The sequence below is a fragment of the Arabidopsis thaliana genome (genome assembly GCF_000001735.4).
Source record: "Arabidopsis thaliana chromosome 1 sequence".
In the NCBI taxonomy this organism is placed as follows: Eukaryota; Viridiplantae; Streptophyta; class Magnoliopsida; order Brassicales; family Brassicaceae; genus Arabidopsis; species Arabidopsis thaliana.
Genome location: NC_003070.9, coordinates 27,041,896 through 27,069,211, shown reverse-complemented (window position 1 = coordinate 27,069,211; position 27,316 = coordinate 27,041,896). Strand labels below are relative to the sequence as shown.

The window sequence follows — 27,316 nt, the reverse complement described above, 5'->3', positions numbered from 1 at the left end:
AACAAGTTTACATATGGACTTAGGCCCATTTTCAAACCAAAAAGTACAATACAACAAAAGCTTCTCCTTGTTAACTGAAACAAAAACAATGAATCCTTTTTTTTTTGGTCAAACACTGAATCCAACAAGTGAAAACAAACAAAAAAGGAGGAAAAAAAAATCAGTTTTTTTTTTGTGTCGCTGTTTTAAGAATTCCCAAACAAATGGGGAAGTCAATAAAATTGCTTAAGACACTCCATGAGAACATCAGTATGTTCAGGCTTTCCAGCAGAAACTCGAACATAACCTTTAAGCTCTTGACTGTTGTAATGACGAACCATCACACCCATTTTCGCCAAATCCTCTTTCAGCTTCTTTGCATCCATTCCAGATGTAACCTCACAGAGAATGAAATTCGAATAGCTCGGATATGGATTCAAGAAAGGAACTTCTTTTAATAGCCCGAACAGTCTCTCTCTTTCCCGTACCAAGGCGTCTCTCACATCTTCTAAGTATTTCCCGTTTGAGAGTGCTGCTAAAGCAGCTACTTCCCCTGCAACAGAGACATTGTATGGTTGCTTTGCTCTCCACAGGTATTCGATTATACTCAACGGAAACGCTCCATATCCAACTCGAAGCCCGGCTAAACCTGAAATATCATCAGAATTCTTAGATGCAGACTTTATATCTGTAATGTTTAGATTATATAGAGTGATAAACCAAAATTTACCAGCTCGTTTGCTAAATGTGCGGAGAACGATAAGGTTTTCATACTTCTTCACCCATTTCATGCGTGATTCAACTCCTGAGAATTCGATGTAAGCTTCATCTAGAACAACAAGTATTGGCATTTCTAGAATCTTCAACAGATCGTCCTCGCTGATGATACTGTATCAAAGAGAAACTCGGATTAATAATCATGACGGACTACTAAAAAGAATTTTTCCTTTCGAGTTGTTTAGAGTGGTGGTGTTTTACCTCCCATCTGGATTGTTGGGAGAAGTTAGGAATATGCATTTGGGTTTTTCTAGTTCTACAACTTCAGCGATGCGGTCTACATTCAAGCTGAAATCGGGGTTTCTTGGAACTGTGAAACAAACAAAGACCAACATGTTTAAGACTATACATTCAGAGAGAGAGAGAGAAGCAAAATCGAAGAGAATGAAACACATGAAAATCGTAAATCTTTCACCTTTAATGACACCTGCTCCATTCACAGCCGCATCAAACACATACATTGAGAAAGTTGGAGGACAATCTATAATCTTCTCCCCAGGATCTAACACGCATCTGCAAGAAACAGAGTTTTAGTCAGAAAATACGATTCTGGTAGAAGCTCAATTGACTGAAAAATCAAATCTTGAAGCCATACCTCATGATCAAATCAATAAGTTCGTCAGCACCACAGCCTACAAGTATGTATTCAGACTCCAAACCAGAGTCTTGAGCCAGTGCATCACGAAGTCTACGACTTTGTGGATCAGGATAAACGTAAGGGAATTTCATATTGCCTAATGCTTCAAAAACCTACACAGAGCTTCTGAAACCTGAAGTTAGAGAGGACAACTAACTAACTAACAAAATTATCCTTTTTCCAGTCATCAACATATCTATGAATGAGTGAAAGAAAGATATAGACTTGCCTCTGGAGGAGGACCATATGGGTTCTCATTAGCATCTAACTTGACAATATCCTCAGGCTTTCTTCCTAATTGAGCAGACAATACCTAATTACAAACAAACATACACATTTTAGAAGATAAATCCAATCCAACCCAATCCAATCATCTATAATTGTCAAAAAATAAATTCAATGCAATCTAAATATCACCTCAAAGGGTAAAATTGGCTGATAAGCAGCCAATTGTCTCAAATGTGGACGGATAAAAGAGTCTCCCATAGTTATATTCTTGGATTCGTCTACAGCTGCACTTGAAGACTGAGCACAATAAACCCTATTCCGGATTGAGCAAAAGGGTTTCTTCAAAGCTCGAGACTTTCGAAGATTTGACTCTGAAGAATGAATAGAGAACGATGGAGAGCCCTGAACATTGATCACACCCATCAGTTTTCGTGTCTGCGCATATCAAAGGTGGAATCAGTTCAATCTAGAGGAAACATCTGATGCACATACTCAATTTCACATCTTATTGACAAGTAATACCTGAAAGTTGTCAGGAAGAGGGGCAAATGGAGATAACCCTTAGTAGACGAGAAGGGTCGTGGGCAGAGAGACTAAAGTGACTGAGATCAGTCAAAAGCTTCGATTTTTCTATGACCCACTTGCGATTCGTGGACAAAGGTGAGGTTTTTTTTTTTTCCGAGTGACTGAGAATTGGCGTACCAATTTAGGGGTTATCCGAAATTGAATCCAAAACCCGGTTCTGACGAATCGGGTCTATAGTGAGAGTAGGTAAGAAAGTCTTCCAAGTAGTGTTAAATAAAAAAGTCTACTCTATCTTTTTCATATGAAGGTCACCTAATTTTTCTCCCAATGATTCCGGAGATACCTAAATCAGTTTTGATGCTTGAATATGATTCATGGCTATCTTTTCTGTCGACATTAATGGTGGTCTTCATATATATAAAAGGTATTACAATGTTTTTATGTAGTTCGATAATTGGACCAGACTTTTGACATTGAAATGTTTCTCATTTCACATGTTACTATAGAATCATAGTTTTAGTAAATTGATAATTTAAACATGTTTGTTTTAAACCAAGAAGTAGTTGGTCACGTTAGTATAAAGAGAAGAACAAACTACTGTACAATTTTTTTTCCCATGAGGATTAAAATTCATTCTAATTTTCGGTTCGAGGGATTATAGACTAAAGTTTAGAATCTTCGATTTATTAAAAAGGAAAAAGAAAAAACATGTTTTCTTCGAAATAACTTTTAGGGAGAAAACAAAACTCTACTATTGTGAACTTAAAGAGAAAACAAATTGGAGAAATATTTTAGGGAGGTCGGTTCGTGGCATGAACCAAGTGACTAGTGAGTAAGTGTACAAGACTACAAACATTTTGACATTTTTAGAAAACCTTTTTGATTCAGACTAAAGTTGTATTTCATAAAGACTCATTTTAAAATAAAGACCCCCAAAAGTTTTAGATGTTACAAATCTTTTTTATCACACATTTAAAAAGTGATATCATATACAAGTGGAATGTTTCAAATACAAATCTTTTTTACCTTCCTTTATTATTGCACCCTAATATTCTGACCTCTTTCATTTTTCATCTTATAAATTCATACATATTCAAACCAAACCCCACGGAACAGGCAAATGAATCAAGACGAAGAACCAAAAAAGACTTCAGATGTGTTATTAAAAATTTAGGACCCTAAAATTAATTTTTGTGAACCACCCAAACTAAACTACAAATAAATCATTTTCAGACAATTCCAATTTTCTCCACAAAAGCCCCGTAAGTTCTGAATTCCACAAAATAACCCCCCAATTCACAATTATCACGGTGGAGATCAATCACCGTGGATGAGTTTTCACCGGCGACCTCTGAGACGAACTTCGCAACACAATAAGCTTCTTCAAAACCCTCATCAACACCAAAACGTTCAGATTCGTCTTCTTCTTTGTCTTCTTCGATAACTTCATCCCACACCCCACGGCCACGGCAGAGCTCTCATCGGGAAACAAAGCCGTTTTCTTCTCTCCACCGTCGCCGCCATGTACAATTCTCAAACTCTGACTTCTTGGAGGCAATTCTTCGTTGAGATCTTCCCATAACATATCCATTTTCTCCTCTTCTTTGTCGTCGATCCAACGACTTCTCATCTCCACGTACGAGAAGCTCTTCCTCTGATCATGATCACCGTCTTTTCCAATGACTAATCTTGCCAAACCAAAGTCGTAATCTTTCCGGCGAAAGGAAGTAACCGGTGAGTGTTTCCACAAAGGAGGTGAATCAAGACCGGAATGGTGAGAAGAATCATGAGAAGCTAGCGATGGGAAGGTAAATTCTTCAGAGGAGACACTATTCAGAGCCATTTTTTCTGAGATCAAGAAACCAAAAAATAAAAATACTTAAAAAGAAAAAGAAGAAGAAGAAGAAGAGAAGACCAAAGAAGAGAGACAACACACAGTTTGTGTTTTGTTTTGTGATGTTGGATTCGTTACTCTGTTTATTTTCTGCTTCAACTGCTACAACAAGTTCTCTTATTCTATTTTATTTCTTTCTTTCTCTAAGGATTTTAGGACTTGTAGAGAAAGAGTTTTGTTTATTGATTGATTATTCGAAAGAAATCTGTAACTATGGTAACAAATTAATATTTTGTCTCTTTTGGGATCTTTTTTCTTTCGTTACGATATTTATAGGCGATTTTATTACTCAATAAGTCAACTCTAGTTTTCTTTTTTAGGTAATATATAGTTTATAGCCCTTATACACGTAATCCTCTGTTTGTAATGCAAATCAGGTTTAACTTTTAACCATTTTTACCATGATCCCTATAAGATATGTGAAAGTTGAAACTTGTTTGAAGTTAAGAGGTTTTATGCTATTATAAAGTTTTAAATAAATTGGTTTCGGATTAGCTATAAGATGAGAAACGTATACAAAAAGAGTAATGAGAGTGACATAACGCAGTTTCAATTTGACATCTCATCTACCGGTGGAGTGATTGATTGAGGAAAAGATGAACATAGAACGTTGTCACTATCTATTATCATCAATGTTATAACTCCACCTCATCAAATTACTATTGACTAATAATAAAACATGTGTGTTTCGTCAACTTTCAAAGTCTCCATTTCTTGTTTTTCAAAGGGTTTAAAGCTTCAAACCAACTAAGGAAGAAAAATAGAAGATTCAATAAAAAATAATGCAAATCTTGAATTGAAACCTTTAGTTATAGATGCTTGTAAGACCAATTTAGGCAAAACCCATCTCTTGTTTATAAAATTTTAACTGTCACACCAAGGGTTTAGGCGTGGGTGTGTGCTAATGGCGTGTGCTTGAACTCACAGCATATTTACCGATATTGGAGAAGATGATCTCATCCTCGCTGCTCCTCTTTCCTTCTTCGATCTTCTTGAACCATTTGTAAGTGTTAGACAGAACCATGGTCCATGTTCATAATAAGTCGAGATAAGGAAAAAAGGTTGATTCTCTGGTTTGCAGTTATCGCAGTGGACCAGAAAACAGAGCGAAAAAGCTTTTAAGGTGACCGGAGAGATTCTTGGCGTCTGAGTGGAATGCCTTCTTCTTCATTTATATGCTTGCTTATCCGCAACGGTAATATTACCGACGAACCTGCAATAACAATAGCGAATAACAGTCAGTTTCAAACTCTCAAAAACTCCAGAGGGATACAGAGACTTGGTATTAAGAATGTATGGATACAGCAGATGACAATCCTTTTGTCAATCACCAAAACTATGTTTACAAAATTCTAGCTAGGAGTGTGTACATACATGTAGTATGTATATTCTTATTCCTTGTAGTTAAGAGAGAGTTAGAATATCTTCCGATTTCTTTTCATATCCGCATACGTTTTTTTCTCATTGAATGCAAAAACTCGAGATCTAGCCCGTCAGAACATATATATGCATAACAAGTGCCATAAATGAAATTAAGGAACGCACCCTCGACCATGTCCTTTGTTCTGTGGAGAAGAAAAGTGCCTGAAAGTATTGTAACAAATCCACATATTTCTGTAACAATTTGAGTACCGTTTTGCCGATCCCAGTCCTGTTCAAAACCACAACGATTTGAATCATGTACTGAAAGTCTGAAACAACACCCTCATACAACCATAGATACATTTTGTGGGAGCAGAGGATACCTTAAACATGATGACACTAGCCAAAATAGTTAGAGATGTGAACATCACGTAGTATATAGGAGATACTATAGCTGTATTGAATGTATCAAGAGCCTGCAAGTGAAAACAATACAAAATGCAATTCTTTAAGTAACAAAGATAGACATCTAATTACCCACGTCAAAGTCTTCCAATCGATTATCCTGAAAATCACTTAATTAATAGTTACCTTGTTTAAGTAGTTCAGTTGGGTTACCACACAAGTAAGTACGACCAAGGTGAATATCCATGTTTGAGGATAAAATAACTGATTTGTTCCTGAAAAGGTCAGCTTTAATGCTATTCCAAGTGCTTTTACACTCATTACCTGTTCACAAGTTTGACAATATCAATTTAGGCAAAGTGGAATCAACATTCTTCTAAAGAAATAAAGGATTACAAACTGGAAATACCAAAAACTACATACCGATAATGATCCCACGAGCGAACAAATACCAATGTAAACCATTACATTTGTTTGCCCATATTGGGGCACAAAACGGATAATGAGAAATACAGCAGCCCCAATTACCAGACTCGCATAGAACATGAATGCTGCAACAAACTAGACGAAGTTAGAAAATTGAATGGAAGGCGAAATAGAATCATGAGTCATGAGATGGCTCAAATCACAGCCCCATCAAGCAACGCACCTGGTTCAGTTGCAAGATTCCAAACTTCAATCACAGAGTCAATTTCACGTTCTTGAGGGGCATGTAAGACAATTGTTGTGGAACCCACAACACATAAGGCACAGCCAAGAATTCCAAAGATATGTAGTTTTTCCCGTAATATAATATGAGCTAAGACAGCACTGAGATTCAGATAACAAAGTGTAAGAGAAAAGAAAGAAAAATCACACATTCAATCGTATATAGAAAACCTGATGGAAGAGTCAGACATGAGTAATCTCTTACCTGATAATGATACTGACAGCACCTAGAGGAGTGACAAGTATAGCAGGCGCAAATGCATAAGCAGCGAAATTGGCAATTTCACCAAGTAACACTGGAAGTAGCAGAAACCAATGAGCAACAAAACAAACCAACAACATAGTAATCAAATCACTAAGAAAGAAGATTAAAAAGCAAAGAAGACTCACTTGTCGTCATGCCAATCCACCAAAGAGGCTCGTAGAGATAAGAATACCCACCAACACCTACAAAAATCAGATTGAATTATACCATGAAAAGGAAACCTAAAGGAACAACATTTACATGCCACAATGTAATCACTAGAAACGACAATGTGGCTATTAACTACTAAATGAAGTTCAACAGAGGAAACACAAAATCTCCTATCTGTTCACAACCTCTGAATAGCTAGCTAGTTGAATCCTGATAAGTTCAATTAGAATCACAGATCCAAAATCTATCAGAGATGTTATCTGCTCGTTGAGTTCAACATAATTCTACACAGTCTAAAACCACAATTCCAGCACCAGAATCAAAACCCAGAAACCAAAATCCGATTAAAGGAAAGAGATTTATACCTGCCCTAGTACCAGTACTCGCAGCTTTCTTAAGCCCTTTCTTCTTAACAATGAAACTAGCACCAATGAACAAACTAGAAGACAACGCTAAAACCAAACCCTTGATGTTATCAGACGACATTCCTTTATAAGAATCTCTCCAACTTCCACTAGATTCCGCCATTCTCAAGCCAATTCGAAATCTTTTTCCTATTTAACTTCGACCCAGACGAACCCTAAATTTCGTCAGATCGGAACTTCAGATGTAGAGATCGAAGCAGAAATCGCTTCGCCGAGTACTAATTCCTGCTGTGAGACTAGGAATTCAGAGAGGTTGCTTGAACGGAGAAACGAGATTTGAAATCGGAGATCGAGGGACGAAGAAGATCTTGAAGGTGAAGATTTGAGGACCAAAAAGAGAAACGCTGAGAGAGTAATTAGACTGACCCTACGGTCAGTTTCCGGCGCCACCATTCCTTCTTTTTACTAAAATAAAAAATATATTAAAAAGATAAATTTCACGAAAAAATAACAAATAATATTTGGTTTCTTTTTATTTAAGATTTATCTAAATAATAAAATAAATTTAATATAAATTTAAAAACATTTAAATTTATAAATATGTATAATGTATTGTATAAACCTTTTTAAAACCTAACTACGCTAATTTTATTAATGCAAATAATTAGAATTTTCTCGCATTAATCAGTGACAAACTTATCATTTATGTATACATTTTTTTCCAATCAGGCCATTTGTGATTTAAAAGTTGTAATAGCCAACGAGTTTATCATATATATATACATGTTAGAGAGTAGAGATTATAGATTTTTTAAAATTTGTCTTTTGAGAGACGTAATTGGTAAGTGAGACAAGCTTAAACTAGGATTGTGACAAAAGAACTGGCCTCATATTCCTTAATCTTTAAAATGAGTTATGACTAAAGCCCGACTCAAATGGGTTTGACAAGAGTGAAAGGCCCATTGGCCATGTCTTTAAAACAAAAAAAAAAAATTACATAGAATAAGTTCATGTTTTGAATTTAATTTTAGAAAAGAGCTCAGATTTTGAATGTTGATTTTTTGTTTTGGGATTATTTTCTCTAGTTGGATCTTTCTTTCACCGAAGCAAAAAAAACAGTAAAAAAATTGTAGTCAAACACAGAATTTATTAACGTCCAAACAAAACGAAAACAAATTGACTAACATCAATAACAAAAGTAAAAAAAAAAAAAAAACTAAAGAACAGTAAAAGACAGACGACCAAGGTTTATTTTTCTCACTTTATCCATTTTTTGGGGGTTTCACTTTTGCACAACAATACTGTATTAGATGGAAATTCATATATATGTAAAAACTAGTTAACTAATGGAATCCCATAGCCCCTGACATGGCTGGTGCGTCCGGAGGCGGTGAAGGTAAAACGGTTAACGCTAAGACTCCACTAACCGCCGCGGCAATTGCTCCGACCACAAATGAAGGTAGGTTTCCACCGCCGAATTGAGCGTCCAATGGTCCACTTGAGAATGATACTATCATTTGTGGTATACAAATCGCTATATTTAAAACGCCTAATGAAAGTCCTGTAAAAAGAAACACGTTTTCGTTAAATTTAAATATTTACTTATGTTGCAAAAGAAACTGTCTACGTTTCAAACATTAGGTGCATGAATGATGAAACCTATGGATAATGAAAATATAAGAGCAGATTACATAGAAATCTTAATTAATATAATTAAGTTAATAAATCTCACCCTATTAAATGCTATAGATAAACTTGGTAGATAATCCACATTAACAAGAAAAGACTTTGAAAAAAGTTACAAAGGAAATATTTACTCCCTTTTTTCTCCTATGCAATAAAGGAAAGAATTACTTTTGAATAGATAGATACAATAATACACAAAATTGGAAACATAATCTTTTCAATTAATTATTCAAATCAAACGTTTGAACTCAATAAATGCTAATATGTCCTACATTATCAGAATCTGACCATTAGATTTGTAACTTAACATTTTAAATAAATGAAAATTACCTTGGCCGGCACCGGAATTGGTTGAGAAAATGGACGCTAGTGCAAATGGAATACTGTAAGTAATCTGTCATAATAATTACACAAGAAAAAAGAATCGGTTACAAACCTAAAATTGTAAAGAAAACAAAAGGACAAAACAAAAGTGTACTTACGGCCAATGGGATACCAAGAACGGTAAAGAGACTAAATACTCCGGCTTTAATACCACTGCTCGGTCCGGCTAAAGGACCGGCGATTTCCCGGTGATGCTCAGCCGATTTAGTAACAAGAACCGTCATGGCCAAACCTATGGCGAGTATGAAATTCACACATCCCCAAAGTCGTTTAGCTCCTCCCATTTTCCGACCAATCGATTCAACACCAAGTGACACGAAACCAAGAAGTATAGAATTAAACATCAATCCCAATGCACCAGCCTGAACTCCTTGGTCGTAAAGTTTCTTCGATCGTTCATCTCCATCTGAGTTTCCACCGTACACTTCACGACCCATCCAATCGGTATCATACAAAATAAATGGAAACCAAGCGATCCAATTAATGACCGTGACAATTAGAAGCATCACCATGGGACGTTTCATGTGTCTAACAGCTCCAAAGATTTCTCCAAAGAAAAAAAGACTTGATGTTTTCTCCTCCTTGTCTCCTTGAGGTGGAGACCATTGTTTGTCTTTAACGTACCATAGAGACGAGAATGTGACGATAAGGAGGAGAGTGATGGATAAGAAGAAACAAGTCTTGAGATTCGCACAATAGATGTCGCAAGCTTTTGTCATTGTGAAAGGAAACATTTTGTGAAGGTTAGTGTAAGATCCAGCAGCGTAACCCAAAACGTTTCCAACCGCCATAAAGAAGGAGAAACACGCGTTTGCGACTCGCGTTTTTTTAGCGTCTCCGGCGGCTAAATCGGCTAAGAAAGCACGGCATGGTCCTTGTAAGGTGTTGTTAGCCACGTCGAGGAACCAAAACCCGGTTAGGAAGATTATAATGGCTCGAGTCCTTACCTTGTTCTCGAGTTTATCTCCAAAACTATGTCCCATATCCGCCGCGAATCCGATAAGGAAAACCGAGACGGCTACGAGTGCGACTCCGGCGGCAATGAAAGGACGACGGCGACCGAATCTGGACTCGCATCGGTCACTGTGGTAACCGACGATCGGTTGAACAATCATGCCGGAGATAGGACCACAAAGCCACATGTAAGACGACCATTTGTGAGGGATCCCGAGGAGTTGTATGTAAGGAGTCAGAAGAGAAAGCTGTAAGGCCCACCCGAACTGTACACCGGCGGCGATTGAAGCGACGGAGATGATCTTACGCAGAGGAGATGGTTGACCGAGATCTTCCGGTGACGACTGTGTCTCTAACGCCGTAGCATTGTTGGCGGCTCTTTCTGCTTCCAAGGCTCCCATTATGAAAAGAAAAACGAGCAGACAAAAAGAAAAGAGTTTTTTTGTTGTGAAAGTGGGGATTTAGTTTTGTGATGTAGGAGATGAGACATTGGAGTTGTATTTATAGGCGAGGAAGAAGAAGGAATGAGATTATTTTCCAGATAAGAGACGCAGTTAGAAATCTCATTTGTGTGAGTGCATGACAATGTGAGGACACGTGGCAGTAGGTCATTAACTCCTCTTTGTTTTGTTTTTTTTAGTTGACTAAACTTAGTTGTTTACAAGAATATTTAAGGTTTATAATTTAACGGACGTCCTTATTTTAGTAGTATATACTTTTTAATATTTTTTGGTCAGTATCTTTACATGAGAATTAAAATGTTTCTAAGTAATTTGAATTAATCAAATATCAAATTAATTAAGTTTAACAAATTTTATTTAATGTCTATTTTTTGAAGTCATATTAAGTAATTTATTTACCTAAATAAAAATAAAGTAAAGTAATTCAACTTTTCCCCCATCTAATTCAAAAAGAAGTGCCATAAAAAGGACTTATTTTCTCTAGTGTGATCTTCTGGGTCTTTCTTGTTAACAAAAGAAGACTTTAGTTACACACAATGTTTACTGAAGGCCAAAAACAAAAACCAATTCTATTTCAAATTAAAGTCAGTAAGAAGACTAAAAGAAGGGTGAAATAGACGGTCCAAGGTTTATTAGATTTTACCTTTTCATTTATTTGGGTTTTGCACAATAATACTGTATTTGTCTATTTGATGAATTTCATGAAAAGGGAACATAGAAAATTAATGGAATCCAAGGTGACACTGTCACACTACTATCATTTGTAGTATCACAATTGCCAAACTTAAAACTCCTTAAAAAAAGTCATGTACAAAATCTTATTTACCCTCATTTTTCAAATAATTAAATGACATAATTTAAAAACCTTAATTATTTACAAAATCCAAATATATATATCAATATTTCAAAACCTCTAGTTGAATAAGAGGTTTCAATCATTTGTGGTAAATTGCATAAGAGGTAATGAAAGGATGATATGATTGTATCCTTAACATTAAATTGTGAGGCTGAATTTGTTATTTTAACACAAATCATTTAAAATGTTTAATTGAATACACACTCCGAATGTATTATAAAGTAGGATTATTGCCTATCAAAAATCTTGCCTCGGTTTACAAAAAAAATAATCAAAAATCAAAAGACTGGGCTGATACACCTTAGTCTTAAAAGGAGTATTGATCCAGGCCAAATTATAGAAGGCTTCAAGTCTGTCCAAATTGAAAGTTGTATTTTGATGTATCTATTATATTTATTTAGCCCAAAGGCCTTCATTTATGTTACGCCAGCCTTGTTTTGATCGTTTGCAACTTAACACAATAGACTGTCCTTTGTTGATTCGATGTGTTCTGAAATCAACATACTTGCCAAAGTTGCCAATTAACGAAGTCGTGACAACTGAGTCCGAATTGTATAAAATGGATATGGACTACCTGTTCTTACTCACTAATTAAGCAGTATAAACATTCTTATATTTTAGGCAAATATTCTAAAAATTGGTGGAAAAAACTTATATATAGATATGTAAAATGTTGTATCGCCACTGAGGGTTCAAGCCCGCATATTGTTGACCAAAACAATCTTTCATTTTGTAATATAAAAAATGATATACTTATAAATGATATTGTATGATCTTCAAAAACATTGGTTGTTGCCTAGTATAAATCATCAAGTTGTTAAGTGTCATACTGTGCTAAGAAACATACTGTATAGTTTATATTATAATACAGTGTGTTTATAGAATACAAAAATGTCATATTGATTGGACTAGTTGTTTGCAAGAATATTTAAGGTTTCTTATTTAATATTTAATATTTTAATATCTTCTAGGTTTATATTTTATGTACTTACATGAGAATTGTTTTAATATTTATTAATAAGTATTTTTAAAATTATTAATCATATTAATTAATTTAACTGGTATTATTAATGGTTATTTATCGCCTAAACCGTTCTAAACTACATAAATTGTTCAACTTGTTCCCTATATATAAAAGAATTGCCATACATTATTATCAAAATTTTCTTTTCTGAGGGTAGAGGGAATTACTTTCTAGTTGGATATTTGTTCTACCGAAGCAAACAGTAAACAATTGTACTCAACACACAAATCTTATTTAAGGGCAAAAAAAAAAAACATTCTATTTCAAATTAAAATAAGTGACAAAAGTTATAAAAAAAGAAGAAAAAAAACTAAAAAAGGGTGAAATACAGACGACCCAAGGTTTATTAGATTTTATCATTTTATCCATTCTTTTCTTTTATTTGGGTTTTTGCAGTTTCGCACAGTAATACTGTATTTGATGAGTTTCATTAAAAAAAAAAAATAGTAAACTAGTGGAATCCTCCCATGGTCGTTGCCTTGGGTGCGTCCGGTGGTGGTGAAGGTAAAACGGTTAACGCTAATACTCCACTAATCGCCGCTGCAATTGCTGCAACGATAAACGCCGGTAAGTTTCCACCGCCGAACAAGGCGTCGAAAGGTCCACCTCCTAGTGAGACTATCATTTGTGGTATCACAATCGCCAAATTTAAAACTCCTAATGAAAGTCCTGTAAATCAAAACATCACAAAAACAATTTAAATACCTATGTTATAATTGCATAAGGTGGATGAAACCAAAATATAATAGTTACGGTCCCACATATTTGTAACTTTAGTAACTTTAATATTAAAGATGTATATATTTACCTTGGCCTGCACCGGAGCAGCTTGAGAATATGGATGCTAGAGCAAAAGGAGTACTGAAAGTAATCTGTAAATAATAAAAAACGAATCGATTAATGTTAGTTTAAGCAAAGCAAAAAGTTTTTTAACAAGACAACACAAAAGTGTACTTACAGCTAATGGGATACCAAGAACAGCAAAGAGACTTAAAGCTCCAGCTTTAACACTAGCGCTCGGTCCGGCTAAATCACCGGCGGTTTTCCGGTGATCCTCGGCGAATTTCGTAACGAGAACCGTCATGGCCAAACCAGCGGCTAGGATGAAATTGACAATACCCCAAAGCCGTTTAGCTCCTCCTAATTTCCGACCAATCCATTCAACACCAAGTGACATGAAACCAAGAACTATAGAGTTAAACATCAATCCCATTGCACCAGATTGGACTCCAAGACTGTATAGTTTCTTCGATCGTTCATTTCCATCTGAATCTCCACCGAACACTTCACGACCCATCCAATCAGTATCGAACAAAAGAAATGGGAACCAAGCGATCCAGTTTAAGGCCGTGACGATTAGAAGCATCCACATGGGACGTTTCATGACTTTGAATGCTCCAAAGATTTCACCGAACAAAGGAACGCTTGAGGTCTTCTCGTCGTCGTCGGCATTTCGCGGCGGCGGAGACCATTGTTTGTCATTAACGTACCAAAGAGACGTGACGGTGACGATGAGGAGGAGAGTGATGGATAAGAAGAAACAAGTCTTGAGATTGGCGCAATAGATATCGCAAGCTTTTGTCATTGTGAACGGAAACATCTTGTGGAGGTTAGTGTACGAACCAGCCGCATAACCCAAAACGTTTCCAACCGCCATAAAAAAAGAGAAAAACGCGTTTGCGACTCGCGTTCTCTTAGCGTCACCGGCGGCTAAGTCGGCTAAGAAAGCACGGCAAGGTCCTTGTAAGGTGTTGTTGGCTACGTCGAGGATCCAGAACCCGAGAGCAAAGATCCCTATAGCTCGAACTTTAACCTTCTCCTCGAGTTTATCTCCCATTTTATAACCGAAATCCGCAGCGTAACCGATGAGGAAAACAGCGACGGCGACGAGTGCGGCTCCGGTGGCGATGAAAGGACGACGGCGACCAAATTTGGACCTACATCGGTCACTGTGGAAACCGACGATTGGTTGAACAATCATGCCGGAGACTGGACCACAGAGCCAAATGAGAGATGACCATTTGTGAGGGATTCCGAGGAGTTGAACGTACGGAGTAAGAAGAGAGAGCTGTAAGGCCCACCCGAACTGTACACCGGCGGCGATGGAAGCGACGGAGATGATTTTACGAAGCGGAGATGGTTGATCGAAATCTTCCGGCGACTGTGTCTCTAGAGCCGCCGCATCTTTAGTTGGTTTTTCTGTTTCATAGGCTCCCATTATCAGGAAGTAAAAAAAAAAACACGAATAGACAAAATAGAAACTTTAGAGGAAAAAAAAGAAAAGAAAATTTGTTTATTTTTCTTTTTCTTTTTTTTTTTGTTTTTTTCTGTCTTCTGTTTTTTTTTTTTAAGTGAGGTTTTTGTTTTGTGATGTAGGAGATGAGAGAATGGAGTTGTATTTATAGGCGAGGAAGAAGAAGAAATGAGAGTTTTATTTTGATTTTCTTATTACACTTGGAGATGATTATTTTTCGGATAAGAGACAGAGTTAGAAATTTTAATTGTGTGAGTGTATGGCAAGGTAGGGACACGTGTCAGTTAGAACATTAACTCTCCTGTTCTTTTGTGTTCTGTTTTTACGGGAATTTAATTGGTTTCGCTTTTTTCTTGCATCAAGTGACTTGGACGTTGATTCAATTTCTCTCTCACAGTTTTTTTTTAATAAAAAAAGTTCCGATATTCAGTACCGTTTTGTTTGGGTAAACAATAAAGTTTCTATGATTCCGATTGGGTAGACAAATTTAAACAGTGTGTATATTTATATGTACTATATCACATAAGTCACATCTGATTATCGGAGAACAATTATTTTGTTTGGTTTAAAATAAATAATTGTGAATTGTCCAAATCCCTAATTTATATGGTACTAAAAGAATGAAATATCTAGAAGATACTAAGAAATGTCTTTGATTTAAGATGGAAAAACGACTTATATGCACCCTCTATACTTAAAACTCACTAGTTCATAGCACCTAATGAGATAGATGGTTCAGGGCAACATATACACTATTCTTTTTCGGACAGTGAAGTTATATTCACGATCACCTACCATAATTAATTGGCTTATCTAGCGTAATAATAGTTGTAGATCAAATCATAACATATCCGGCTCCAATTACGGTCATGGATCAAGCATCGCCAAATATTCTCTGATCATGGATTATATTTCCGCAATATTCATAGTCTGGAGATTATCACAAAAAGATCCGAGTGGCCAAACACTTTCCAAAACTAATGCACACACATTCTTATCCGAACAGTCCCAAAGATGGTATGCTATCTTTCACGTCCATATATTTTAGAACCAAATGTTATCCTTGACGTCCAAGTCTTTCGACCCAACATCAGCTTTGTAAACATTAAATTAATTTTATCATTTTTGCATTGATCACAAACTACTGAAAAATCACTTAGTTTGTATGGTGAGTTTTTTTTTCGACGAAAAGATAGTATATTTTGGCAATGTTGTTAACTAGTGATGGACTGAAGGATATCAAATTTAATTTTTTAAAAAAAAAAACATTGTGACAACAAAATAACAAATATAGAAGCATTCAATTATATATATATATATATATAAAGGGAAAATAATCAGTATTTGTCCGCCACTAATTAGTTGTTAAATTGCCTAAAATCCAATATATATATTAAAGTTTACATATTAATTAGTTTCTGTCAAATATCCAAAATTAAGCGAATTGTGTAACGGAGTTATGTGACAGAAACTTTAACCCTAAAATTTGCTTCTTGTAATGCAAGATACGATCGCAACTCAAAACTCATTTCCCATTTATTTTGGATTGTTTATCCGACCAATTAAGCATTTTAATTTTAGTCACTACATTTTTGTCTTCGAGCTGAATAGTACTCTATATACATTTTCTCCAGTTTTCAACGGGCAGACGACTTGAAAATATATTAAAATAACCAAAGCATTTACTAGTATAACTCTTGGATTTTAGTTGTCTGTGAATTAGTCTCAAATGGCTCACATGTTTGTCAACTCCTTACGTTGTCTTTCTACTCCTCAAGTCTCAACTACTTGGACGTATGTTCCATTTGTTGTTAATTTTCACTGTAGTTTCAATTATCTCTCTATTCGCTTATTTTAACTATATGAATAGGTTGTGCAAACAATTTATTTTACCCGTCTATCTGATTAGTAACACTCCAACATATTGGTTGTGAACCGAAAACTTAACTGAAATAAAACCAAATTGGTTAAGCTGTGTTTTGGGAATCGATAAAATAAGGCAGGATTCAATGTTGATAGATATATTTGGATAGAGAAAATAACAGTCAAAAATAGGCCAATGAGAGAGGATATAACTTCCGATCAACCTAAATATATAGTAATACTATCATATTAAAAAAACATTTTGCCCAAAAATAAATAAAAATAATCATATTAAAAAAAGATTATTAGTGTTTATAGTAGACACAAAGAAGAAGAAGCTATTCTTCACATAAGAAAAGAAAAGCAACGTATATTTCGAGGGCGACTTTCTCTCTATTTTCGTTTGTTTTTTTTGAATGCCTTTCGGAAAACAAATCAATATTAGTGTAACCACAGAAGAATATATCTGAAAACATAATGTCAAAAGTTTATATGGTACATTACATAATTTCAAAATATTAATGACAGAAAAATATATACAAAATATTAAAGAAGAAGAAGAAGCAAGAGTAATTATTAAGGCCACCTAAATTATCTTTTGGAATTATAGAAATATCCATAGGATACGTACTCTTTTTCGTTTATATATAAATAATCAATCTTAATTCAAGATTCAATTAGGTAGATAACCAAATTCTGGAACTTAGTTAGGTGAATGACTATGAAATATTTTATCAGAAAATACCCTCAAATGGAGTACAAATATATATATATATATATATATATATATATATATATCTTTCTATATATATAGACATATCTTTCTATATGTGATATATGCATGAGAAATTAGTTACCAAAATATAAATCATTATAAATCACCAAATGTTATGTTATATGACCTTAGCCAAATATACAGCATTAAACATCATTAACAAGGTTCAAAACATTTGCATCACTTTTTGTAGCGTTTTTATTTATTTACTCATGACTCATTAAGTAAAAGAAAAATTACATCCACTTTATGAAATAAAATCAATGTATCCCGCAAAACAAAGTGGACACTAGATCAATGCAATTCATTTCCTTATAGTTTCAGGGACATGACAATAATACAGGTAACATGAATTATTAAAATTCAAAAGGTTTTGTCAAAATGAAATTATAATTTTTTTTCCCGAAATTATAGGGTCGGGGATCGGGACCCCAAGAGAGGATTATAGTTTGTTGTAGCCTAACGAGATCGTGGTTCGCCCCATCATTATGCACTCGTAGTTGAATATGACTCGGCAATGAGTATTTTTGCTTAATTTTCTTTTAAAGTTCAACTATTCACCATATTATTCTATGAGATTAGTCAACATATTAATCACTGGAAGATCCAATATTAATCATTTAGAACACTATAGAAGTGTAAAAGAGATCAATAAAAATAATGTAAAAGAAAAACAGAACGAAGAGAATGCTAGCTAACAATAACATTCTTAGAGAGAGAGAGAGAACGGCTTATACTTTTCGATTTTTCATCCAAAATAATATTAGCTGAAAAAACATAAACAAGAAAAAAAATAGATAACAATATTTCAAAACTGCCTTCGTCGCACAACGATTAAATATTTCACTCTGCACCACGTTAAGATCTCGTTGAATAAGTCTATTCGATATCTATGTTTTGCTTCACATAACATGTTTAATGTTCAAACAGTTACTAGTTTTTAACTACTTCAACTCAACGTAACTCTTAACAATCGAAAAAGACGAAAAATAATCTGTGGTAGAATGTTTGTCTACTCATAAATGGAATTACAATTTTGGTTTCTACAGCTTCCAAAACCAGCACAACACAAAAGTTTTTCTTATAAAGAAGGTTTACTTATTTTCAATGAACATTAAGGCCAACTAAATTTAGTTATAAAAGTAATAATTAAATATGACATATGGCGTGGCGTAATTAGGAAGTCGATCGAGACTGGACATCATTGTTGGTTTTGAGCGCATAATTGTCAAAAAGGTAACGAGGGAAGTTGTTGACTCATTGACCTCTCTAATTAGTAATTAGTTAATTACACTCCAACTATAATTGTTCACACGCTTATCTTCCAATTATTTTTATTTCATATATCTAGTTTATCTATTGACTAGCAACTATCTTCTTCTTCTTTTTCTGTGAAAAGTTTAATCTCTGACATAGTCCCTAGTTACATCTCACACAAGACATTAACAATAAACTCATTTTAAACAGAATAATCTTTTATAATTAACATTATAAATATTAATTACAATATCTTTTATAGACAAAGTAGTACCCAAGTATTGGTATCGAAAGCAAAAATGACTTGTATTTTCATACTTACTGACAAATTATATTATTGTTTTTAAATAAATATAGTTCGAACTTGTGTGTGTAATATAATCGTTTATACTTTATATTAGTGTCATTCTTCGAATTTAAGTCTACATATATTACATGTTGTTTGAAAAACATTGTATAATATATATAAATCATATAAAAAATAAATTTTCAAATCGTTGTATAAACAGTTAACTGATGCAGCCCACATAATATAAGCACCACAAAATTTCTATAAGATTATAATAATACAAATAATAAAAGTAATAGAAGAAAAAGTTGGAGGAAGATTTGTAGCTTACGATTTGTTCCAAAAAGACCTATCTGATTATTAAATCTAGCCGTTTAAACTATATATCGCCAAAATAATTGAAGTTGAATTTGTATTGATATGCGTTTAATATTTGATGTACTCACTTCTAAGTTGACAGATTGAAATATCGCATGGACTTGAGTTGTATATTCTGTTGTTTTCCTGTTGTTCTTTACTCTATTTCAACTCTTGGTCTCAGATTCCCAATTCTTCTGTCTTTTTATGTTATCATCAAAATAATATTCCGTGGATTTTCTATTATTATTGTCTGTATAATTTATTCAAAATAACATCAACGATAATGTAGGTGAATTGTAGGCAAAGAACGTGAGACCGTTCATGCATGGTTTTTTTTTTTTCTTGGGGTTAAAGTTCATGCATAGGGTTAATTTATAGACGGCACAAAAATACAATTTGTTTTAAAACGTAAAAAATAAAAAACTGTATATATAGCAATGAATTGCTAATTTATACATGTGAATGATTGGGTTTATAGATATTTTGGCTGCATGTCTGCATCACATTTATTTTACCATCGTTTACATTTTCCAGTCGTTTTGATAATAACTAAAATAAGAGAAATTTTACCAAAATTGCTGAAACGTGGGAAATTAGCCTTCTACAGTAATTTTGGCCTGAGTATACGTTTATAATCAAATTTTATAAGAAAACAATCGTTAAAATTAAATTTGATTTATATTTGCAAAAAGGTTATTTTAAAATACAAATTAAACTAAATCAATTAAAAGTTTAATAGGTATTAATTATATTCATTTATCATTTTATTATTTTAGATATTCGAGTGAATTTCCAGTGTTTTAATATACTAAATATTCGAGTAATTTTTTAGTATTTTAATCTAATAAAAAGAAACGGAATGGTCGGTAGGCAGCAAAAAGGTTTATTTTTCATAAATAAAGGAAACAACGTCACACTTTAGACAAAAAAAAAGAAAGAAAAAAAAAGAAGGAAACAACGTCACACATTCTCTTGGAGGCAACTTGTGCAACTGGAGATCAAAGATGAGTAGAAATGAAGGAACATGGTAGGTAATAGCCTAGTAACCTACCCTACTCACGGACATACGTTGGTCTGGTTTTTATTGATATTGCCTTAAGAAAATTATTAGATCCAAGAAAGATATCTAGTTATTGATATTCAAAATCTTATCATTTGAAATATTGTAATTTATATAAAATAATTTGAATTAATATATTTTCATTATGAATGTTGTGGTTATAAGTTCTTAACAAAAAAAATGTTGTGGTTATAAGTTATGACATATAATGCATTTGTCATTTTTTTCCCCCTGAAATTATTTTTTAGTTTCCAAAACAAATAGAGATGTGGGACCATGCAGCGACTTGGTTGACTTTTAAAAGGACAACAAAACAGACAAAACAAAGCCGCTCTCCATCACTCTATCAATGTCTGTGAGAAGAAGTGTTGCGTCTGAATTGAATCTGATTTTAGCCAACTTGTTCTATGGATTCGTCCTCATTATTCCGCCGGATTTTCCCCATCCCTTCCTTCCTCATCTCTGACTTTTCTTCCCTATCTCATTTCGCTTTTATAATATCGTTTATATGAAAGTTTAACTCACAAAAAAATAATCTACCCATTTTATTTATGGATAGTCAATATCCTTTTCGATTCTATTATTGTCCTCGGTTGTTCTAGCATGACGGATGCGTGACCTATTTACCCTCAAATCACTTTATGATATGTAACCATAAATCTTTGGTTGTAAGAAGATACAATTGTATCGTGTTGATTAAGGGACTACTGCATCTAGAGAAGACCTCAGTAAGATTTTCACACAATGCAGAAATTTTGCATAATGCAAGTTTTTTATAAACTCCAACATGTTGCTGATTGGATTTTGTGTCTGCTAGATTGTTTAACTCCATCTGCGTTTACAAACAATCACTTGCAAATTCTAAAATCTTTTAGTAAAGTTTATATTTTTTATGAACAACAAAAAAAAAAAAACCTAACATACTTACATTTTCAACTCTAAACAATTAAAAAATAAAATCTAGCTATAATCTCCATAGATCGATGTAACTATATTAGAACACGTGAAAATACGTGAATTGTAGAGACTCTTATGATCTGCTATAACTACCGAAAGAACAATACTATGGTAATTACAACACTATAAAATAAATTTGTGCCGACCAACTTTTTAAAATAATCTGTTTAGAAAGTGAAAATCAAAGCTGACTAGCTTTTAGTTTCTTAGATTAGAGTGAACATTATTTTTTAGATTCATCGAACCATTACAAAACCAAGTTGAATCAATCAAAAATAAATAAATTATCATGCAATGTGAGCAACTTCGTTATCCTCTTTCGTCTTCACTTGAAACTCTTCACGGGTTTTTAATGACTTTACTAATAATTTATCTGTATTCAATCTTGTCCTCGTAAAATTATTTATATGAGTTTGCATAAAATATTATATATATATATATATATATATATATATTAGAAAAAGAAACAATCATTTAAATCGAATTATTATGTAATTCGCAACTTATTTTTGTTGTTTTCTTCTGTCGCACCGTCAACCTAACTTGGGTAGTTATTTTTTTTAACAAAGAGTATCAATAGAAAAAGATCTAGAGATCAAAAGTGTAAGATAGTACTGTCACCATGTATAATTTTATACATGTTGTACCGCTTCATATATAGTTCATAGATTTGTAGAAGTATAGTGGATGAGAAAAAACAAAACTTGAATTACCGACGTTGCGCGTATTTTTGGTTTAACTGACGAATTCTCTTATACAAATAAATTAAGGATAATATTTAGTAATATATTTTAGGGTTTCAAAATATGACGTAACAAATTGTCTACTGATTCCAGAATACGATGCTACGATAATTAGAAAGACAAAAGTAATAAATTCACGAAAGAGACAAAATATATTTAATTTTATCAGCAACAACAAAACAAAGAGCATTAAGGCAAGTTTCCAAACGATTTTTAAGATGGACCATGTTTATTTGGTCATGAGGAAATCCATAGCCCACTAGTTTGTTTTTGTTGTTCTTTTTTTTTAGTTTTAAGAGATTTGCTATTCGATTGACAAAAAAAGAGATTGATGTTCGTGATGTTTTTTATCGAATGGTCGGTAAATGACTAAGAATTTTTATACATTAAAAAAATGACTAAGAACTTTTATTAAAAAGAAAAAATCATAGAGTATACAACATGGTGTGGGTTGTTATTCAACATCCTAAGGTTATTATTCAAACATTATAATTTATTCAAACATCCTAAGATTCTAATTTATACTAGGTAGCATAAATAGGAAAGAATGTATGTATCCCTTAAAGTAGCCACGTTTTAATATCCAAAGGTGCATTTATACACAACGATGTACATGTCGGGCAATTATTAAAGATCCATTTCATCTCAGTAGGACGTTCTCTTGTAACAAAATAGTGTAAATAGCAAAAGTACAAATGGGTTCCACAGTAGTAGATTTGCACACCACACTTGACTAATATAATATTAGAATTCTTTTGTACTATTTATTTCCCTACCACAACAATAAAAGTATATATCTATATGTATTTGTTTTGGAGAATTAAAGGATATAAAAAATCAAGAAATTTAAAGTTCAATCAAATTTGATAATTTTTATACTTTTCTGTGGTCATTCTTTTTTTTTTAATAAAATGGCTGACTTCTAATTTTTTTTTTTTTACTTCTTTCTATATATTTTTACTTTTCTAGTTTTGGGTAGCCAGACTTCATTTTGAACGCTTGGACTTAACTGTTTTATAAAATGTTTTTTTTTTTACTAACTATAAAGTTTTCAAAGCTAATTCAACGACTAACTTGTATATATATTTTTTTTTTTTTTTTTTGTCAAACACTTGTATATTTGTTGTGTCGTGGAAATTGGACATCTTTAGTTTATAAACGGATAAGTCATATGGGTAATCTACTCAACAAGTATTGTGTCCTATTATTAGTGGTTTTGCCAAAAAAAAAAAAAAAGTTTGGCGAGAGTAATCCAAAGATTCAATTTTACATTTATAATAAACCTATCGTTTTGAATTAGTGATGCTACTAATTCTATTTTTATTCTATTAACTAACTAACTTGCATAATAACAATTAACAACAGAAGTACTAAAAACCAAAACATTCTAACGTATATCGAGTATAGATGAATAAAAAATTCAATTGGTTGGATCACGATTCACGTGATTCTACAAAAGAAAATAAAGACTATTAATAGATTTTAAAATCTTACTACATGATAAACCAAGTTTGGAGTGTTGTAGCTGTCGAGACAATTAAAATTACAGATAAACTACAATTTATCAAAGATATGAAGATTCCTTCCCCGAACACTTTCAATGGAGTTCCAAAATTTCAATACAAAACATTCGTGATTCATGATATATATAAATAATATTGTAGCGGAAATAATCAAATTCTAGAGAATATTAACCCAAAACCCAATGGTTTTTTTTTTATTGCAAGCTATAATACCTTCTTCTTCTTTCTTTTTTTTTTCCTTTTTATATTTCATATCATAGTTTTCTATCGAGAACCACTTAAATTCTAAAATTTACCATCATACAAAACACTGTCTTTGTTAAAAATATATTCTTAACAGTTAACAGTTATCCATAAGACTGTTTATATAAAACGGGTAAAAATTTACCCAAACAACAATTACGAACCTTATGGTTGTAAACTTATATATATATATATATAATTGTCTAGAATGTGTTTGGAATAAAATGCAATACTATGGTGATATTTGTTGAAATATCTAACTACGTAAACATTTACGTTTTTGGAAGGCAAAAGAATAGTAGTATGAATGATTCTCATGTGCATATCATTCGTATAACTGTGTAAGTGAAGGTTTCACATGAAAAAAACATATTTGGTTCCAAAACTCTATAAGTTTACATATTTGGCACGCAATAACTAAAATCGCAAATCAAGCCCAATTGGTCTGTTTTCTGATTGGAAGGTTTTTATTTGTATGACGTTGACGCAAACGGCATACCTTTTCGTAGCGTCATGGGGTCATCAGTTGGACTTAAGATGGTCTCTCATTTGTCAATCTCAAACTATTTTATTCCGCAATATTTTAGTTTGCCTTTACCTCAAAAAGTAAATATTTAGATTTGATGACGATTTAAATCACCTACTCACAGTTTTTCTTTTTTGCCGAAAAGAAATCCACTACCCATTAATTATTTTAAATGACTCACTTACACGTCAGAAGCTTGTAAACACGGTTTTATTGTGGTCATAGAAATTAATTGATTAGTAAAAAGTATTACAGTTAAGATTTAATACTGCTCCTTTATAAAAAGCTGAGCAGCCGGAGCTAAAAGTAGTATTCACAGCACTAGTATAAAAAGGTTGAATTTGAATGCTTAAATAGAAATACTATAAAAATTTCTTGTACATTCCCCAAAACAATCTCAAACTATTACCGAAAACAAATAACACGCTCTTGACATTACAGTATAAGGTTAGTGTAGATATTATCAACATCAACCTCAACTCATGTGTCTACTCATGTGTTGTCTCTTTCAAATATGGTTCTCTATGTATTTATTTTTTGTCCTGCTGTTTAGAAATATCATATGTTCCAAACTTTTTTGGTAGACAAACTAAAATAACATACCAATTATTCCTAATCAGAGAGAATAAAACCAGAAATTCAATTATTATTTTTAAAGTCTTAAATAAAATTAATTATAAGAAAAATAGTATTCAGCGTTTAGGGTTTCGAATAAAACAAAATTTATAGGAAAACCTCTTCTTTTGCAGTAAAAGGGTATATTTGATTTACACACTGGTTCATGGGCCAAGTGGGACTGCGATCTCCCACTACTTGGTTAATAACTTAATATAGGGTCAATGTTTGCACCGGACGTTAAAAAAAAGGAAGGGTTTGCACTGGCGTTATTCAAGCTCAGCTCACAATTGTTTCCCAATTAAAAAATTAAACTAGAGCATTACACGAGGAAACCATAATTACTGGATAAGATATATAACTACGACCTTTCTTCCGATCATTTGCATCAAATGCAAATCATTTCAAAAAGGAGTCACTTTCTCTTCCCACTATAATAATTACTTAGAATTTTGTTCAAACTTTTGCTTTGCCACTTCTAGATTTGGGCGAATCAGGAGTTTAGAGTCTGGATTTAAACTATTATGACACTTTATAGAGTAACTTATTTTTAATTAAGTCCAAATTAACCCGTGTGGTGGCTACTAATCGAATATTTTTTTATAATATATATATATATATACATTGTACACATACATATATTGACAACGCCTAAATTTGTGACGATGATTTGTAAGTTAGAAGAAAATTCTACAAAAAATGTAACCTCAGTAGACATGACCCAATCTGAATGTAAATGGATCCTAGAAAGATAAAAAAAAATTGAGTCTAACTTAAATGGATCTTTGGTGTAGATGCACACAGGACAATTTGCCGCTACCACAACTTGGTTCTGCATATTGATCTTTGTGTACGTAGCCGACTTCAGAACACAATGCCGTGAAGAATTTGGCAAATGGAGTTTGAGAGAATGACCAACAATCGTTTGGTAGAAAGTATATTATGCATGTTTCATACCCAAAAAAGAAAAAGAAAAAAAAAGTATTATGCATGTGCGTATACAAAATTTTATACATAGTAGAATAAAGAAACAAATCAGATAAAAAAAAATGTTTAGATATGTACAGTGACCCACACACACAATGGCGCAACTTTTTATTCTGGTTACTAAAAATAGTTGCAGATTTCTGCATTAGTATAAATTCTATTGTCAAAAAAAGCTTCGATCAGTAAAATAATTACAGACGTCATATTCAATTATCGTAATTTTCCACTTATGATGAATATCGGTGGATGTGCAGATAATTTCCCCACATACATATAGTAGAGTAGGTGGTGATAATAGGGTAGGGCCAACGGCATGATCATAGTTTCAAAGAGCATGGAAACATCTATAGGGTCGATATAGGTGATGCCATGTTTTGATTCGAATCCACCCTCACACACAATGAAAATATTCGACCACGACATGTATTATGATAGTTTGTGTTCATATTGTTATAATGGTTTTCTCTTATTAATACTGTAAAATAATTTAATAATTTCTTTTTTTTGTAAAACAGTTACAATATAGGACCAATAGCATGTAATCAGTTAAACAATGTAGAAAAACATTGAACTATGTGGTTACTAAGAGTATGCAAATAGTCAAGAAAAGTTGAAAACTTATCCAAAACCTTATCAACATTAAGAAAAGTTATTGACCTACTTAATGAATCATAAAGTCGTCGACCTTTCTACGGCGAATCCCGAAACGATACTCAGAAATGAGAAGAAATAAATGTGAGAAAGGCACTGATTTCAAGTGGTATTAAAGTTGGAGATATTACAACGAGTAGTCATTGTGAGTTATGAGTCATATCTGCGTGCAAATGGATAAGTTAAAAATTTATGATTCACTGTTTCTGTTGTTTATTCACATACTGTTTTGTGATGCGAGGAAAAAAGTTCATGTTCGAAACTATTAACTGAATTGTACAGTTTCCAAAGCGAAGATGTGTGGACCATTTTCCTTGCTCGTCCCTTGTATATAACGACGATAAATGTAGTTAGTAGCTTACGCAACTAGTATGAAACATAGTGGAATACGAGTTTAAATGAATAATTATTGACTTAATTATATTTGCATGAGTAGTCCATATTTTAATGCTACTAGTACTAACACAAATATATTTGAACTATGGACAAGTCTGGTTGATGCATTTCACTCGTGCCAACTGTAAAACCGCAACTAATAGATTATGGAATAGCT

At 33.2% G+C, this 27,316-nt stretch overlaps 5 protein-coding genes and 1 long non-coding RNA gene across 13 annotated transcripts; all 6 read right to left on the bottom strand.

Annotated features, from left to right (window-relative positions):
- Positions 1 to 45: 45 nt before the first annotated feature.
- On the bottom strand, positions 46 to 2,264 carry HISN6B (HISTIDINE BIOSYNTHESIS 6B). Of its 6 annotated transcripts, none has more exons than NM_105850.3 (8): positions 2,144 to 2,264; positions 1,811 to 2,056; positions 1,619 to 1,706; positions 1,352 to 1,496; positions 1,172 to 1,269; positions 958 to 1,066; positions 710 to 867; positions 46 to 628 (listed from the first exon to the last, which is right to left on the bottom strand). In NM_105850.3, the coding sequence occupies exons 2-8, from the start codon at positions 2,042 to 2,044 to the stop codon at positions 213 to 215; spliced, it is 1,248 nt and encodes a 415-aa protein (NP_177337.1). In that variant the 5' UTR covers positions 2,045 to 2,056; positions 2,144 to 2,264; the 3' UTR covers positions 46 to 212. The 6 variants fall into 6 exon arrangements, with proteins under 6 accessions (NP_177337.1, NP_001319364.1, NP_001154467.1 ...); NM_001334509.1 differs by having other exon boundaries at positions 1,352 to 1,506; positions 1,623 to 1,706; positions 2,144 to 2,176; NM_001160995.1 differs by having other exon boundaries at positions 1,352 to 1,506; positions 1,623 to 1,706; positions 1,811 to 2,023; positions 2,114 to 2,153.
- An 838-nt stretch (positions 2,265 to 3,102) lies between these two features.
- AT1G71910 (uncharacterized protein) lies at positions 3,103 to 4,280 on the bottom strand. Of its 2 annotated transcripts, NM_001334508.1 has the most exons (2): positions 4,083 to 4,280; positions 3,153 to 3,994 (listed from the first exon to the last, which is right to left on the bottom strand). In NM_001334508.1, exon 2 carries the CDS (start codon positions 3,987 to 3,989, stop codon positions 3,468 to 3,470), a length of 522 nt encoding a protein of 173 aa, NP_001323285.1. In that variant the 5' UTR covers positions 3,990 to 3,994; positions 4,083 to 4,280; the 3' UTR covers positions 3,153 to 3,467. The 2 variants fall into 2 exon arrangements, with proteins under 2 accessions (NP_177336.1, NP_001323285.1); NM_105849.3 differs by having other exon boundaries at positions 3,103 to 4,280.
- Positions 4,281 to 4,681: 401 nt separating this feature from the next.
- AT1G71900 (magnesium transporter, putative (DUF803)) lies at positions 4,682 to 7,751 on the bottom strand. 2 transcript variants are annotated; one of them, NM_001334507.1, is made up of 9 exons: positions 7,296 to 7,751; positions 6,906 to 6,962; positions 6,721 to 6,811; positions 6,457 to 6,617; positions 6,231 to 6,358; positions 5,994 to 6,131; positions 5,786 to 5,878; positions 5,415 to 5,691; positions 4,682 to 5,253 (listed from the first exon to the last, which is right to left on the bottom strand). In NM_001334507.1, the coding sequence occupies exons 1-8, from the start codon at positions 7,456 to 7,458 to the stop codon at positions 5,479 to 5,481; spliced, it is 1,044 nt and encodes a 347-aa protein (NP_001321559.1). In that variant the 5' UTR covers positions 7,459 to 7,751; the 3' UTR covers positions 4,682 to 5,253; positions 5,415 to 5,478. The 2 variants fall into 2 exon arrangements, with proteins under 2 accessions (NP_001321559.1, NP_565027.1); NM_105848.5 differs by having other exon boundaries at positions 5,586 to 5,691.
- A 674-nt stretch (positions 7,752 to 8,425) lies between these two features.
- Positions 8,426 to 10,831, bottom strand: SUC5 (Major facilitator superfamily protein). The gene is made up of 3 exons (NM_105847.3): positions 9,464 to 10,831; positions 9,312 to 9,375; positions 8,426 to 8,856 (listed from the first exon to the last, which is right to left on the bottom strand). The coding sequence occupies exons 1-3, from the start codon at positions 10,718 to 10,720 to the stop codon at positions 8,639 to 8,641; spliced, it is 1,539 nt and encodes a 512-aa protein (NP_177334.1). The 5' UTR covers positions 10,721 to 10,831; the 3' UTR covers positions 8,426 to 8,638.
- Positions 10,832 to 12,747: 1,916 nt separating this feature from the next.
- SUC1 (sucrose-proton symporter 1) lies at positions 12,748 to 15,182 on the bottom strand. The gene is made up of 3 exons (NM_105846.4): positions 13,619 to 15,182; positions 13,469 to 13,532; positions 12,748 to 13,329 (listed from the first exon to the last, which is right to left on the bottom strand). Exons 1-3 carry the CDS (start codon positions 14,876 to 14,878, stop codon positions 13,112 to 13,114), a joined length of 1,542 nt encoding a protein of 513 aa, NP_177333.1. The 5' UTR covers positions 14,879 to 15,182; the 3' UTR covers positions 12,748 to 13,111.
- Positions 15,183 to 26,185: 11,003 nt separating this feature from the next.
- Positions 26,186 to 26,495, bottom strand: AT1G09273. Its single transcript, NR_139594.1, has one exon. It is a non-coding gene; the product is annotated as an other RNA (long non-coding RNA).
- Between the last annotated feature and the right edge of the window lie 821 nt (positions 26,496 to 27,316).